At 31.6% G+C, this 15,684-nt stretch overlaps 1 protein-coding gene across 8 annotated transcripts in view; it reads left to right on the top strand.

Annotated features, from left to right (window-relative positions):
• Positions 1-14,253, top strand: part of LOC145294035 (E3 ubiquitin-protein ligase UBR5-like) — a 177,599-nt gene extending 163,346 nt beyond the window's left edge. For all 8 annotated transcript variants that reach the window (XM_080141018.1, XM_080141022.1, XM_080141023.1 and 5 more), the window contains 6 exons: positions 127-348; positions 981-1,209; positions 9,893-10,018; positions 12,012-12,156; positions 12,585-12,670; positions 12,840-14,253. In XM_080141018.1, the coding sequence (XP_079997144.1) occupies positions 127-348; positions 981-1,209; positions 9,893-10,018; positions 12,012-12,156; positions 12,585-12,670; positions 12,840-13,052 (1,021 nt within the window). In that variant the 3' untranslated portion in view covers positions 13,053-14,253. The remainder of the gene's footprint in view (positions 1-126; positions 349-980; positions 1,210-9,892; positions 10,019-12,011; positions 12,157-12,584; positions 12,671-12,839) is intronic.
• Positions 14,254-15,684: the final 1,431 nt, after the last annotated feature.

Below are 15,684 nucleotides of genomic sequence, written 5' to 3' on the forward strand. Positions count from 1 at the left end.
TTTTGTACTGATTTACAATGTGTTTTTGTAATTAACGAATAGCACATTCATTTAATTTTCATATCACTTAAAACATTTTTACTCATTAGTAAATGCTATTGCTTTTTTATTCTCACCTCAATCTAGCCGTGACATGAACCCAGAGAACCTGCTCGACTTGGATATCTTCAATTTAACTGCTGATAAAACCAAAAAGTCCAATGTTGAGCGTCGCAGTGATGTTGAAGAAGACGAAGATTTAGAAGATAATGCACCGTTGTTTTGGCAGCCGGGGAAGCGTGGTTTTTATTCACCTCACCCAGGAAAAAGCTCAGCTGAACGCCTAAATGCCTTCAGAAATGTTGGAAGGTAAGTGCTTTATTTCTAATTTAAAAAGAAAAAAGGTATAATTTGTTCTTCAAAACTGAATTGATTTATAATTAGACCTAGAAAAAATATTTTTGTGATTGCTTATAATGTTTAAGTAGTCGGATTTTTTCAGCCGACTCTCCACTTCTGCTTTTGCCCTCTACATTATATAATAAAATGACCATAAAAGATTTAGATTTGTTGTCAGCATGTATGTCATTGAAAAAAACAGAAAACAACACTAACCACAAAAACTGATCGATACCAGGCAACGGCAAAGCAACAAGAATTGATTTAACTAAAACAAGTTATATACAAAACTAGTGGGACCCATGTCCCAACATTGCCTGGGAAAATTGAGGAAAGCAGGAATTGCCTCCGCCTTAAAGTAAATTAACTGGAAAGATTTCTTTTTAAATTTTACTCAAACTACTCAGTCCATTCATAATAATACAAAAATATTTTGTAAATAGAATGGTTATAATAAAATGAATGAAGACCATGATAAAAACATGTTAATTAATGAAGTGTTCTTTTGTAAAACAATATGCAAAAGTATCAAGAAACTTGGAATTTCAGCCCAAACAGCAAACTGCACATTTTCATATATATATATAAATTTCTCTTTCCAGGGTTATTGGTTTATGCTTGTTACAGAATGAGATGTGCCCCTTATTCCTCAACAGACATGTGATCAAGTATATACTTGGTCGTAAAATTGGTTGGCATGACCTTGCATTCTTTGATCCTGTTATGTATGAAAGTCTGCGACAATTGGTTGTTGATTCTGAAACGAAAGACGCTTCTTTATTATTTGCTGCCCTTGATATGAATTTTTGTATGGAGCTTTGTTCTGAAGAGGTGAGTTATTATTGAAATAGAAATTATTCTAGTTTCATTCTTCCCCCCCCCCTTTCTAGACATTAATTACATATTCTAGATTATGTGGAAAAAAAAATTGCAGGTTATACTCTTCAAAGGTGAGCTTGTTGTAGTCTGTAACTACTCAAGAATTTCAAATTGAACATGGTTCACTTTTTTAATGCATCTTCTACTGCTCTCAATTAGTATTTTGTTATGATTTATCATTTCTAAGTTTCTACAGCAATTTATGATTTATCATTTCTAAGTTTCTACAGCAATTTATGATTTATCATTTCTAAGTTTCTACAGCAATTTATGATTTATCATTTCTAAGTTTCTACAGCAATTTATGATTTATCATTTCTAAGTTTCTACAGCAATTTATGATTTATCATTTCTAAGTTTCTACAGCAATTTATGATTTATCATTTCTAAGTTTCTACAGCAATTTATGATTTATCATTTCTAAGTTTCTACAGCAATTTATGATTTATCATTTCTAAGTTTCTACAGCAATTTATGATTTATCATTTCTAAGTTTCTACAGCAATTTATGATTTATCATTTCTAAGTTTCTACAGCAATTTATGATTTATCATTTCTAAGTTTCTACAGCAATTTATGATTTATCATTTCTAAGTTTCTACAGCAATTTATGATTTATCATTTCTAAGTTTCTACAGCAATTTATGATTTATCATTTCTAAGTTTCTACAGCAATTTATGATTTATCATTTCTAAGTTTCTACAGCAATTTATGATTTATCATTTCTAAGTTTCTACAGCAATTTATGATTTATCATTTCTAAGTTTCTACAGCAATTTATGATTTATCATTTCTAAGTTTCTACAGCAATTTATGATTTATCATTTCTAAGTTTCTACAGCAATTTATGATTTATCATTTCTAAGTTTCTACAGCAATTTATGATTTATCATTTCTAAGTTTCTACAGCAATTTATGATTTATCATTTCTAAGTTTCTACAGCAATTTATGATTTATCATTTCTAAGTTTCTACAGCAATTTATGATTTATCATTTCTAAGTTTCTACAGCAATTTATGATTTATCATTTCTAAGTTTCTACAGCAATTTATGATTTATCATTTCTAAGTTTCTACAGCAATTTATGATTTATCATTTCTAAGTTTCTACAGCAATTTATGATTTATCATTTCTAAGTTTCTACAGCAATTTATGATTTATCATTTCTAAGTTTCTACAGCAATTTATGATTTATCATTTCTAAGTTTCTACAGCAATTTATGATTTATCATTTCTAAGTTTCTACAGCAATTTATGATTTATCATTTCTAAGTTTCTACAGCAATTTATGATTTATCATTTCTAAGTTTCTACAGCAATTTATGATTTATCATTTCTAAGTTTCTACAGCAAGCCGACTCAACTCCTCCAGGGTGAATGTCGTTTCAAGTACAAGTACAGCAACTGTAGGGTAGTTTTAAGTTATTTTTTGAAAACTTAAATGATAATTAATGCACAGAATAAAGAAATACTAAATGTGAGCAGTAGAGAAAAAATAACAAAATACATTAAAAAAAAAAAAATGACAAATCAACAACAAAAAACAAAAAAACACCACTAGAAATAGTAATAACCCAAACTGGAAGAGCAATCAACCAAATAAAAATAAGTTGATAATGAGAAAAATTGTAACTGTAGAACTTGTGTATTTTTTGTTCATTTTTAATGATTTTGTATACATAGTATTTTTATACATAGTATTGTTAATCCTTTCAACTTTGAATTGTTTTATTTTTACCAAATTATTATTTTTTTTTTTCATTTCATCAAGTTAATTATTTTAGATTTCTTACCTATAAATTTTTTAGTATATATTTAACTTTTTTCGTTTGAGCCAATTCCAATTATTTTATTCCATTAAAATTGTATTAAATAATGGTACCTAAAAAGGCATAAGAAATAGATGTCATGTGAAAGATTGACCCTGATCTTAAAATATGACAGCAATTTTTTTTCTTTTCTATAGCTTTATTTAATGGAAAAAAATTTTTTATATTAAAATGTTTATTTTTCAAAGAAGAGTTAGCTTCTTCACATATTTCTCTTTCCCTCCTCCGCTCTCCACTTGACCATACTATCTCAGATAATGGGTGAAAAATCCAGAAAATGTTAACTACTTTTAATGGTTCATATAAACTACATCCATATTCTTTTAAAGAACATCATGCTTATCTTTTTTTTAAATTTTGCACAAACATTAGTCAAGGTGAAAGTAAATTTTTCACTTGTGGAGAGGGACCTGCATGCTTGGCTTGTTTTTTTAAACATTTCCATGCAAGCATTTACTTTTGAAGATGTTAATTCTATAATTATAGATAGTCCAAATCCCATAACACTTGCTATGTGTGTGTGTCTCTCTCCTTTTTCAAACTGTATCTCCTTTGAGACAGAAGGTTGCAGAATGGCGCTAGGTGGCTCCAATGATTTGGATTTTTTTTTTTTTTTTATGGGTCTTTACCGGGTTAAAATAGTTGCTAAGGGGTCAAAATGGAAAGAAAGAACTTGGTTGGCATATGTATTTCATAAATAAATTGACCTGGCATGTTTCAAACTTAGTATATTAAGTTAATTTACAACACTTTCACATTGTTTCCCCTGTTGGATAACATAAACGGCTACTAACAGTAGAATTGCAGTTTCGATTCCAAGTAGTTCTTTTTCTGATTTTATTTTTCTGATTTTATTTTTCTGATTTTATTTTTTATTATTCTGCATCGATTTGTTTATTTTTTTAATCCTGAACTGGTCAAAGCAGTTTACGATTTGAAAGGCATATTTTTTTAGAGGAGGGGGCAAGTTTTTTTTTTTTTTTTGTTAGAAAACCAATTTTGTTTGAACATATTTGCAATAAATTCCTATTTTAATTATGTAAATTAGAATAACACTTAAAAAAAAAATGCTTGTTATCTAAACCATGTTCTAGTAAAAAAAACAAAAAAAACAAGTGGCAATATGGTATATTCTCTTATTGTAATCATTGATAAATACTGGAAATGCCGAAAGTAGATGGTTTTGTGTCTCTTAATGAAAAAAATTTGTGATTTATTTTTCTTTTTTTTTTTCCAATATTGATTTTAAATATGATAAAGAATATCTGTAAATTGTGTTGTTTTTTTTTTTTTTTTTGTTTTTTTTTTTATGTATCGCATTAGTTTTCTCACTTATAAAACTTTAACAATTTATTAATTCTTATTTTAATTACCTAAATTAGAGTAACACTAAAAAAAAAACATTAATCCCATTTCTAAAACTCAGTCTGTCTCCAGTTTTTTAAACTGTATCTCCTCTGAGATGGAAGGACAATATCATATGAAATAATCGATAAGGAATTGACTCTAATATACAAAATTTGGATAAATTAAAATATCATATTTAGGCATATTTCATCCTCCTCCCGCCCCTCATTAGTTATCTATAATATTTATCTCTCTTAAACAGTAGCTCAGTTTAATAATAAACCAGTAGTGATATAAGCATAAAATATAGATTTAAATAAGTGACTTTTACGTAAATGTTTGAAAATACATTAGATAATTGATACATTTTATATATATATATATATATATATATATAATATATATATATCTAAGCCAGCAACAGAAGGAATGAAAGAAAAGCTGCAAAAAAGGGAATAGACTTTCAATGTACTTTGCTTTTATAGATTGTGCTAATATTCTGGAGAAATGTACATGATTATAAAAGAAAATTCTTTTTGTCTGATTTTTTATAAATGTTTGTAGGAAGTACAGTTTTTACTATTACAAAAAGGAATGAAATTTAAAAACCATTCAATATTTTTTATTTATGAGTTTACTAAATATGTAGTCATTGTATGACTAATTGCTGTTGATTAAAGCAACTTCAACGCAGGTGATCGACTGGGTCTATCAGCATAAAATATCAAAAAACAATCTTGTAATAAACAATAAAACAAATTTACTCGGAGGTTATTTTTGGCAAATATCTTTAAGTCCATATCTAAAAAGATATTTTGCTAAAGAAAACTCCTGATTTTTTTATTGAATATTCCCTCTGATATGAGCGATCTACTAAGTCCGTTAGTGCAAAAAATGTTATTAAAATAAATTTTAGTCACAGTCGCGATTATTTTTGGCAAATTCTTAGACAAACTTTTTTCAACCCAGTGTGCCACTTTATTTTACAAAGATTAAAAATAAAATTAACAAGTTTATTTCTTTATTATTGAAATAAAAACAAAACGAATTTAGTCAGTCACAACATTCAGCAGTTTTTATTTATTTTATTTTATTTTTTTTTTTCAAATAAAATTTTACAAGTGACCTGTTTTTAAAATTCAAATTTTGTAACAATAACAATGTAACACTAGAAAATCTTTTTAAAAAGTAGAATAAATCTGAATAAAGACTAAAGCAATGTTTCCAATCCCGTGTGCTTTTTTAGGGGAACTAGTTTTCTCCACATCGTATCTAACTGCTCTCATAAGGAGACACGTAAATAACTTCAAAAAATTTTATATATATATATATATATATATATATATAAACACACGAGGGGCATGCAATAAGTAATGCTCCTGACCCACTTCCCATAACAGTAGGGCAACAAAACTTGGCACAGTTATTAGTCTTTCTCTACATAGGAACCACCCAGAGTTATGCATTTCTCCCATCGTTTGATGCAGCTCTGGAGACCGTTATGTAGAACACGCCAGGTTGGTCCTCCAACCACGGCGTAACTTCATCTGGGAAACGCTTTCCTTTCAAAAACAACTTCATGGCGGGGAAGAGGTGAAAGTCAGAGGATGCAAGGTCAGGAGAGTAGGGAGGATGGGGCAGGGGGAGGATTTCATAACCACACGCCCGTGCTTCTGATCTGGTGAGTTGTGGACCGGAGCGTTGTCCTGCAGGAGGAGGGTACCTTTGCTGGTCTTGCCCCGCCTCTTGATTTTGATAGCTTCCCTTAATTTCCTCAAAAGTGAAGCATAATAGGCTGCTGTAATTTTGGTACCCTTTGCCAGGAAATCTGCCATCTGGTCCCAGAAGACTGAGCATGACCTTGCCAGTGGAGGGCTGCACCCTTGCCTTCTTTGGAGGAGGTGAGTCCAAGTGCTTCCACTGCATTGACTGGGCTTTGGTCTCTGGATCATAGTGATGAACCCAGGTTTCATTTTGTGTAATCAGTCTTTTGAAAAACTTTAACTCATCTTCTTGGCACATCTCCAAATTCATCCTCGAGCACTCAACATGTTCTCGCTTCTGAAATGGTGTGAGCAACCTGGGAATCCATCTGGCAGACACCTTATGCATATGCAAATGGTCATGAATGATAGTTTCCACAGACCCTGTACTAATCTTGACATGTTGAGGTATTTGGCGAATAGTAATGCACCAATCTTCCAAAATGACAGCCTCAACTTGACGGACAAATGCCTCATCAATGGCAGAAGAGGAGGCGACCAGGTCTGGGAGCTGTTTCCACAGACTTCTGGCCATGTTTGAATTCACGATGCCAGCGTTTTGCAAGGTCATATGATGGGGCATTATCACCATAAGTTTCTTTCATTTCATCAAAAGTCTCCTGTGGTGTGCGTCCTTTCAAATACAAAAACCGGATCACTGCTCGACATTCAACAGGCTCCATTTCACACCTGACGTTGTTCAAACATCTGTAAAACAGAAACCACAATTAGTTCAGAGCTGTAATTTGCCACATAACCCGTAGAGATATAAATCATTGCACATGCAAAATTTCAGTCAGATCAGACAACTGGAAGTTGGTCAGGGGCAGTACCTACTGCACGCCCCTTGTAATATTGCATGAAGTTCTATTTTTGTGATAACGCGACTCTAGTTTATTTATCAAAAAAAAAAAAAAAAAAAAAATGTCAATGTGCGCGGCTTGTCCAACCTGCAAAGGCGTTCATTTCAAAAGCTGTCCTCGGTACGGGGACGTTCAAAATAAGAAAATGCCTTCTGGAATTGTCAACCCATCCCAGCCTCCCCATGTTAAAAACGGCTTTCAGAATAAACACCCTTTGCAGGTTTGACAAGCAGCACACATTGACCAAAAAATAGCAAAGGAAATTATTTTTTGAAGTTTTCTGAAACATTTTTAAGTTATCGACTACTGCTAGTTTTTTTTTTTTTTTTTTTTTTTTTAACTGGAGTAAAAGTTAAAACTAAATCAAATATATAAAAGGCAAAATGCGTGTGTTTGTATGTCTGCCAAAAATTTCGACAGACACCTTGGACCGTGAGAAAATTGGTATTAAAGTTTGATGTCTTGGATGACGAATATCGAAAAATTGGCCGAAAACATTCTTTCACCATCAACTGGGCCGTTTTTTTTTTTTTTTTTGTCCAGTTTTGCAAGTCATTCAAGCCTTGCATCAATGACGTTGCATAAGACATTATTTTGACCGCCTGTGACATCACAATCGCGGTGGGCGCATCGATAAGATCACTGGCTTTTTTCACCCCCTTTTCGCCAAAGCGCGTTACAGGTTTGAGCCTGCTTACTACTCCTAATTTTTTTTTGTTTTTTTTTTTTCTTGCCCTTCCACACCCAGGCAATGTCGCACACCCAGACTAGTCTTAAATAAGCCCAAGTAACTTTTCTTTTTTTTTTTTAGCACAAACTTATAAACTTATGTCCTAAAACTTTGAAACAAAAATTTATAACAAAATTTGGTGGAGCTGTACGAGAGTGCCCACCCGTTAAACAGGCATGTTTTTCACCCGCATCCCTCCTTTTTTTTTCTTCCCCACTGACGATTATTATAGATTACAGACTTAACTAACATGTTAGTAGCAAAATATTTGAAAAAGAATTAATTTAATGACTTTAGAGGATTCGCTTTCTCATAACATTTTAATCACGTGACACGTTGGTAAAGAAATGGACAGTAAGAGCAATAAAGTAGACCGTTATAACAAGAAAGTGACCCCCGCCCCTCTCTCTTAAGTCATTTTTATTTATTTATTTTTTTTTCTGCTAATATGATACTCAAGTCTGTAATTTATGATAATCATCGGAAAAAAGTTTTTAAAAGGTGTAAAACACATTTTTAGTGTGTGGCCACTCTCGTAACATGTCCGCCCAAAATTTGAAATATCTCGCAACACATAAATAGTTAATTCTATTTATTTGGACTATTATCCTCATTTTTTCTTAGTTGTTTCACGACATTTTGGCCAACTATTCCTCTCGCCTTCGTCATTTCCAGGTGAGAATTGTCTGAAGATAGCAATTTTAATCCTACCCAAAGCCGGCCAGAAGCTTACTTGGCCAAAATGTGGTGAGACGAAAACAACTACTGAAGACAGTAATTGCAGTGAATGCAGTCAGGAGATTGAGTTCCTATCCGTCGCGGTTACCGCCTGACGAAGGTCAGAGGAATAGTTGGCCGAAACATTGTGAAACAACTAATAAAAGATGAGGATAATAGTCCGCAATTAAATAAAATTAATAAATAATACTCATCTCAATAATGAATTCCAATTAAATATGTAAATAGTTGTATTTCTATTTATATTGTTTACTTTCTGGCTAAAAAAAAACAAAAAAAAAACTAGTTTATTTTTTGCAAATATTTTTAGGTATGAAACTAAGATGTTTGCCAAAAAATAACCTCAACCAAAATTTGAGTAAATTCATTTTATTTTAATACAAATTTTTTTTGCACTGATGAACTAAGTAAATCACCCATGACAAAGTTGCTTTGATTAATTAAACTCTTAGCGATGGAGACAATTATTATTTTACAATACAAAGTGCAAAATGGAGTACTGCTGCCACATCTGGGCTGGAGCTGCTAAAAATAGCCTATCCTGCCTTAACAGAGTACAAAATAGACTTTGTGGCTTAGTGGGGGATGCTCTTTTCTCTTCCCTGCAACTTCTCTCCCACAGAAGAGATGTTGCGAGTCTCTCTTTGTTTTATCATTATTTCCATGGCAAGTGCTCATCTGAGTTCCAATCTCTGGTTCCCCCTCACCAATCTTTCATGAAAAACACCTGTCTAGCTGAAACTACTGTCAATAATTTTCCCCATTCTTTATCTGTGCCTAAATCAAAACATAGATTCCATGAACAAAGCTTCTTTCTTAGAAGTACACGCCTGTGGAACTCTCTTCCGTTTGCCTGTTTCCCACCTGACTACAACTTGGATGTCTTCAAGTCTAACATAAACAAATTCCTGATAAACCACCCCCTTAAGACACTTTATCAAATCTCCATTACTAATGATTACTATATTATCCCATTGATTACTGTACATGCAATAACCCTTATCCCCGAGTGGCTTCCAGGCCTTGATAAGTGGTGACTACCATGTAAAAAAAATAAATAAAAATAAAAAATAATTGTCTCTGGCTTTAATTAGACGTACATAAAATTGTTTAAGCTTTAGTAATAAATGCTGAATGTCTATAGAATGGAAATATATCTAAAAAATCCTAGAAGTGTTTTGGAGACCTCCCCCCCCCTCTCTCTCTGCACTATATATATTTCCACAACTAGATTACAGAAATATGACTGCAATTTCTACAGGTCCTGCTATTAGATTTGTAATCATGTCTAAGATTATTATTAAAGGTGTGAGATTTGGGTTCTTTAATTGTACCCATCTAATGAACTTTTTAAATTCTTTAGGGTGGCGAGACTGTAGAATTGATAGCTGGAGGTGCTGATATTGAAGTTAATGCACAAAATGTCCATGATTATGTGCGTAGGTATGCAGAGTATCGTATGGTGAAAGTTGCTGAAAAAGCTTTAAAGGTAAGTATTATCTTATTTACTTTTTTCTCAACCAAATTCTTAGTTGAACTGTCAGATCCAGCTCAGCCCAAATGCATCTAAGATAAGAGTATCTGAATTGCTTTGGTACTCGAGTAAAACTAACAAGACACTACATTAATAAACTCATCTTGTTTCAAACCTCCCCTCAAAAGGTGGGATATAAGTGAATAAATATTGCTTTTCCTAGGATACATTATCTTAAATGAATGAGAAAGTTTTCAACATTTATTTATTTTTTTAAATTTTTTTTTTCTAGATTCTAAAAAATTTTAGAATAATAAGCTTATAAATGTAAAAAATGTTTTTGCAAATAAATGTGAAAAGAAAGATTTGCAGGTTAAATTTGCTTAAAACATTGGTTTAGGAATAACCTACTATAACTTAATGGATGGAATACCCTTGATATGTATAAATCCATCGCTCCTCTCAATCGCCATGTGTTGAATACTAGGGTAGACTAGACTGAAGCTTTAGCAGGGAAAAGGAAAGCTCTAATTTTTTTTTTTTTTTTTTTTTTTTTATTTGTAGCATTGTTCCTATTTATGCAGTTAGATTGCACAACTCCTCTTTAATATAAATCTCAAATGTTGGTTTGTGTGCGTGTGTGAATGTTATGTCTTGCTAAAACTTTTGTCAGCCGCATTGGACAGGTTCGAGACTGGTAACATCTGATAGAGCCATCCCTCGGCCACATGTGAGAATTATAAAAAATGGTCAATTATTTTGTATAGAAATAGTTTTAAACAAAGGGAGGGTTAGTAAAATTGTCTTTTTTAAATGGCTGCATGTGTCAGCATTATTTTTTGAATTGGTTTTAACGAAAAGATTTTCCAACATAATTCAGAGATCAGTTTTGTGGTCCAGTGGATTAGGAGGTTGCCTCCTAAACCGTAGTTTTGATGTTCACGTACATGTAAGGGTTGAAAGATTTTTAAACTTTTACTTATTTGGCATTTTTTTTTTTTTTTTATCAAAACAAAATATTTTTCTTATTTTGAGGTTTACGTAATGTGATTTTTTGACATCATAACTGCTAATTTTTTTTCTTTTAATAAGTAATAACTAGGGCTATGACAACAGCATATTCTTTTCATTGTTTTGACTCGAGTATATATCCAACGCAGTTACCAACCGAGAACCACCTCACTCGATACAAAAGCATCTAAGATATCAATGGATACACACTCGAGTCAAAACAATGAAAAGAATATGCTGTTGCGCTAGTCATAACTAACATTTTTTTCAGTTAAATTCAACTATATCTATAATTAAATTATTTTCAGTTTGTTTTTCATTGCAACAGATCGCAACGAGAAATCTTTCTAGGCTGAGGTAGCATTAAAGAAGTTCACTTAAGTTCTCAATATCTGGAGAATCGCTTGGTGGGGAGTTTTTCACAAACTTCTTTTTCGGGAGGATTAGTTTTGTGTTTTTATCTGTTCTTTCCTCGCAATCTAAACGTATGTTTTAAAGGTATTATTTTGAAGGCCTGTAACATCATAAGTGCACTGTGGGAGAGGTGACTAAAGAGTTTTTTTTTTTTTCACCTCCTTTTCGCATTACAGGTTTGAGCCTGGCGACGGCAGCAATTTGGGGGTGGGGGGTATTTCTTTGTTTCTTTACGCTTATACGTGTATTCGATTGATTGAAATGTTTTTTTAGGACTGGGTTGATCAATAGCCTTACTATCCCCCCCTTCCGGGGCAACGCCGGGTACTCCCGCTAGTGTTTCATAGACCAGCCATTGCTTTTATAGACAGGAAGTTAACAATATAGAAAAGATATTTACCTTTGTTTTCCAATAGAAATGTGGGTGTCATCATGTAAGTGTGAGTTTTAAATATTTAACATCTCTGTAAGAGGCTTCGTCCATCATGCAAACAGTTAAAGTATCATGTTCATTAAAAGTGCAGATTGAATCTTTGTTTTAAAGTTTTGTGTTCTATTCTAATTTCAAATTTTTATCTTTTAGCACCTAAAGTCTGGTGTATTTGATGTCATTCCTGCCAATTCTTTAGATGGACTAACTGCTGAAGACTTCAGATTATTGTTAAATGGAGTTGGAGATATTAATGTACAGACGCTCATCAGCTACACATCATTTAATGATGAAAGCGGTAAGTGGATTTTAATGATTAAAAAAAATATTTCAAGAAAATGTTAATATAATTTGAACATCACTAACCATTGTTTCTAAAAAGAATTTAGATGACGAATTAGCATTATTCATAGTTGAACAAATGTTTTTATTTTAAAGATTTTTACCACTATACTTTTTAATTGTCCTTTCATATCTGTGGAAATTTGCAATACTCTCTACTTTAAACTCTATTCTGACATGCACACACTTAACATTAAAATTTTGCACAATAGTTTTATCCATTGAATCTACCCACTTTTTTCTTGGAATTTTATCAATTTTTTTTGTTGTGAATTCCACTACTGTGAATTTAAACTTAAATTTCATCCAATTTGAAGAAAAAACCTTGTATGTTTAAATGTAGTAAAAAGCTAATAAACCAAATATTTTTTGTATGCATTTTAGGTGAAAGCAGTGACAAAGTTCAACGTTTCAAGCGATGGTTTTGGTCTGTTGTTGAAAAAATGAACAACCACGAAAGACAAGATTTAGTGAGTATTTTCATATGCTTCGATCAAAGCATCGACTTCAAAATATTAAACTTAGCCCCCCTCTTCTTTTCCTCTTTCGCTTCCTGTGTCTCCCTGTCTTTTTCTTATATAAAAAAAGAAAATTGTTCAATAAACAAATCATCCAAGCCTTTTTTCTTTTCTTCCATAGGTGTATTTTTGGACCTCAAGTCCGGCTTTACCAGCCAGTGAAGAAGGATTTCAACCCATGCCCAGCATAACAATCCGACCTGCAGACGATGACCATTTGCCCACAGCTAATACCTGCATCTCTCGTCTCTACATACCACTCTATTCTACAAAAGCCATTCTTAGAAGTAAAGTTCTTCTGGCCATAAAGACCAAGGCTTTTGGCTTTGTGTGAGCATCTACCCCTCCCCTTTTCCTTCGCCGTTTTCCTGACTGATTACCATAAAGCAAATGGCTGTGACTTCGAATACAAATCGACATCAAGAAACTGACTTCTGTATTACTGGTGATCATAGTCTCTCTTGATAACTGGCTACATTGGATGCCCTTTAGATTGGACATTTCATTCATTAAAAACAAACGATGCATCAAAACAAATTGTGTTTACTGATTGAAGAGAAGAAAAAAATGGAATCCCACAGCTTTCCAATCAGTAAATACTCAACTGAAATGTAAAGTTACCTTTTGTTATTATTAGGAAGCCATTAAATAATCATTTTTAAGATGGCTTTCTTTTCTATTAAAAGACTGAAAATAAATTATGAAATGGCTCTTGCTTATGGAAACAGAATTACCAAAAAGAAAAAGAAAAAACAATTAAGAAAATAATCCAGAATACTAGAGAATTTGTCTAGTTTGTCATTCTGGGTGAAATCTAGAAAATAAAAACAAATTCCCTTTAACAGAAGTTGAGAGAATGTCAAGTTTTCTTTATTTTTATTTTATGAAACTAATATTTTATTTATTTTTAAAGTTTTTTTTTTTTTTTAATCATGTGAGCTCGTCTCCAATCTTTTACCAGTTTTGGTCTATCAGCCTTTAAAGGAAAACTGTACTTTAAAAACAACAACAAAAAGATTTTATTTTTTCTTTCATCTTTTATTTTTATTTTTGTTCTTATTATAAGTGATTTTTGTAAGTAAATTCTATTTCCAGTGCTGAGAAACGAGTAACCTGAATTAATTCTGACAGTTTAAAAGAAAAAAGAATGATATAATCTGAAATATGTATGAACAAATAAGGATATTGCAAAAAAAAAAAAATGTACGAGGACAATCATGGCTAGAAGTTTAACAAGTTAATCTGGCTGTTTCTCATTAACCAGAAAGATATTTTTACATAAGAAAATTTATCAAAAACAAATAAGTTTGCATTTTGAATTTTATTTTGTATTCTCTGCTGCCTTTATTTTGTAACTACTTTTCCTCATCCTATGTACCCTGTTGTATAGGTTTATTACCTACCAAATGTATGCATTTGGTAATTCCATTTTTGATCTGAAAATTTAATCTTATGCAGATATGCATATGATCAGCTCTCATCAACAAAAAAAAAAACAATTCAGTGATACTAAAAATAAAAACATCTTAATAAAACTTGCTATCTTCTCGCCTATTGTTTTACAATCATCTGCTCGACTGTTGTTCATCCATGTGTATACTCTGGAGAACGTTTGGTGCTTGTGCATTATAGTTAAATATTTTTTTAAAAATGCATTTTAAATGGTATTATGTATTCGTCAAGACTGAATTAGTAAAAAATTATGAAAAATGATAAAGAGGTTCTGCTAGAATTATTTAAAAAAAAAAAAAAAAAAAAAAAATTGTATCTTTAATTTTCTAATTTGAAATTGCAAAAACAAAGAAAAGCATGTCATACAGAATAGAAGAAACTAATAACAAATACAACAAAAATGCATTTTATTTGATAAATTTTAGTTTTACTTTTTTACTCAATCATTTTTATAAATTTTGAAAATTTTAATTTCGCCATGACAATTAAGTACATAATTGCTTTTATTTCCAATGCACATTTTTTTTTTTTTAATCCAATTATAATGCACAGACACCTAACTTTTCCATATGCTTGAAAACAATTCCACCTAGGATTGTATAATTTAGTAGGAAGTACTTGCTGAAGGTGGCTATAGGGCTGGGATAAGTATATGAACTGCCAAATTTGTACAATTTTAAGCCAAAAGTTTAAAGTTTTTTGTTCCTCTGACAAGAGGGATTGGATCTCGTAATTCACTCCCGTTCGTCTGCCTGTTTGCACTTTTCTCGATAACCACGACTTGGATTTTTTTACAAATTTTGCAATTTCTTGGTGAAAGTAAATTTTTGCAAGAACGGACTTTCCAGAATAACCCTGATTGAATTGAAGTCTGTCATGTTATGTTAACTAACATTTGTATTGTCAAATCAAAGGGATTATACTGTTCCAAATATATATTTCGCAGCTATTAAAGCATTTACCAACCTCTGAAATTGATTTGGAGAAACAATGAAATAATTATTCCACATTTTCATTAATGAATATAGATTTTTAGTTTTACATAAAAAATTTACTTGTAAACAAGATTTGCCAGGAGGATGCTTTCACTGATTTATTACACTGGTCAACACAATATTTTTGGCAGGCAAAGTAAGACTGGTTTCTGGGGTTTTCAAGGGCGCTGAATCCGAATCTGACATTAGTTTTTTCGAATTGGCTCTAGTTTTTGAGATATCACAGGGGGTCATTTGTCTGAAATCACCCATTCGCGACCATAGCTAAACGTACAAAAAACGGCTAAATAGTGCATCAATGTCAGATATTGATTTTTATGATAATCTTAAACCACAAAGACAGTGTAAAATCTCAATCTAACAAGTTAAGTTAGATATAACATCATTTCATTTATCCTATAACTGAACACTTTTCATAGATTTCGAGGATATACAAAAAATTTGCTAAAAATTTGCTGAATTTTAATTCTCCAAGTGAAAAAAAAACATTTACATAATTAGTTATATATCATAAATTAA

The sequence above is a fragment of the Euprymna scolopes genome, chromosome 15 (assembly GCF_053919585.1).
Source record: "Euprymna scolopes isolate OS-2025 chromosome 15, ASM5391958v1, whole genome shotgun sequence".
Classification (NCBI taxonomy): Eukaryota; Metazoa; Mollusca; class Cephalopoda; order Sepiida; family Sepiolidae; genus Euprymna; species Euprymna scolopes.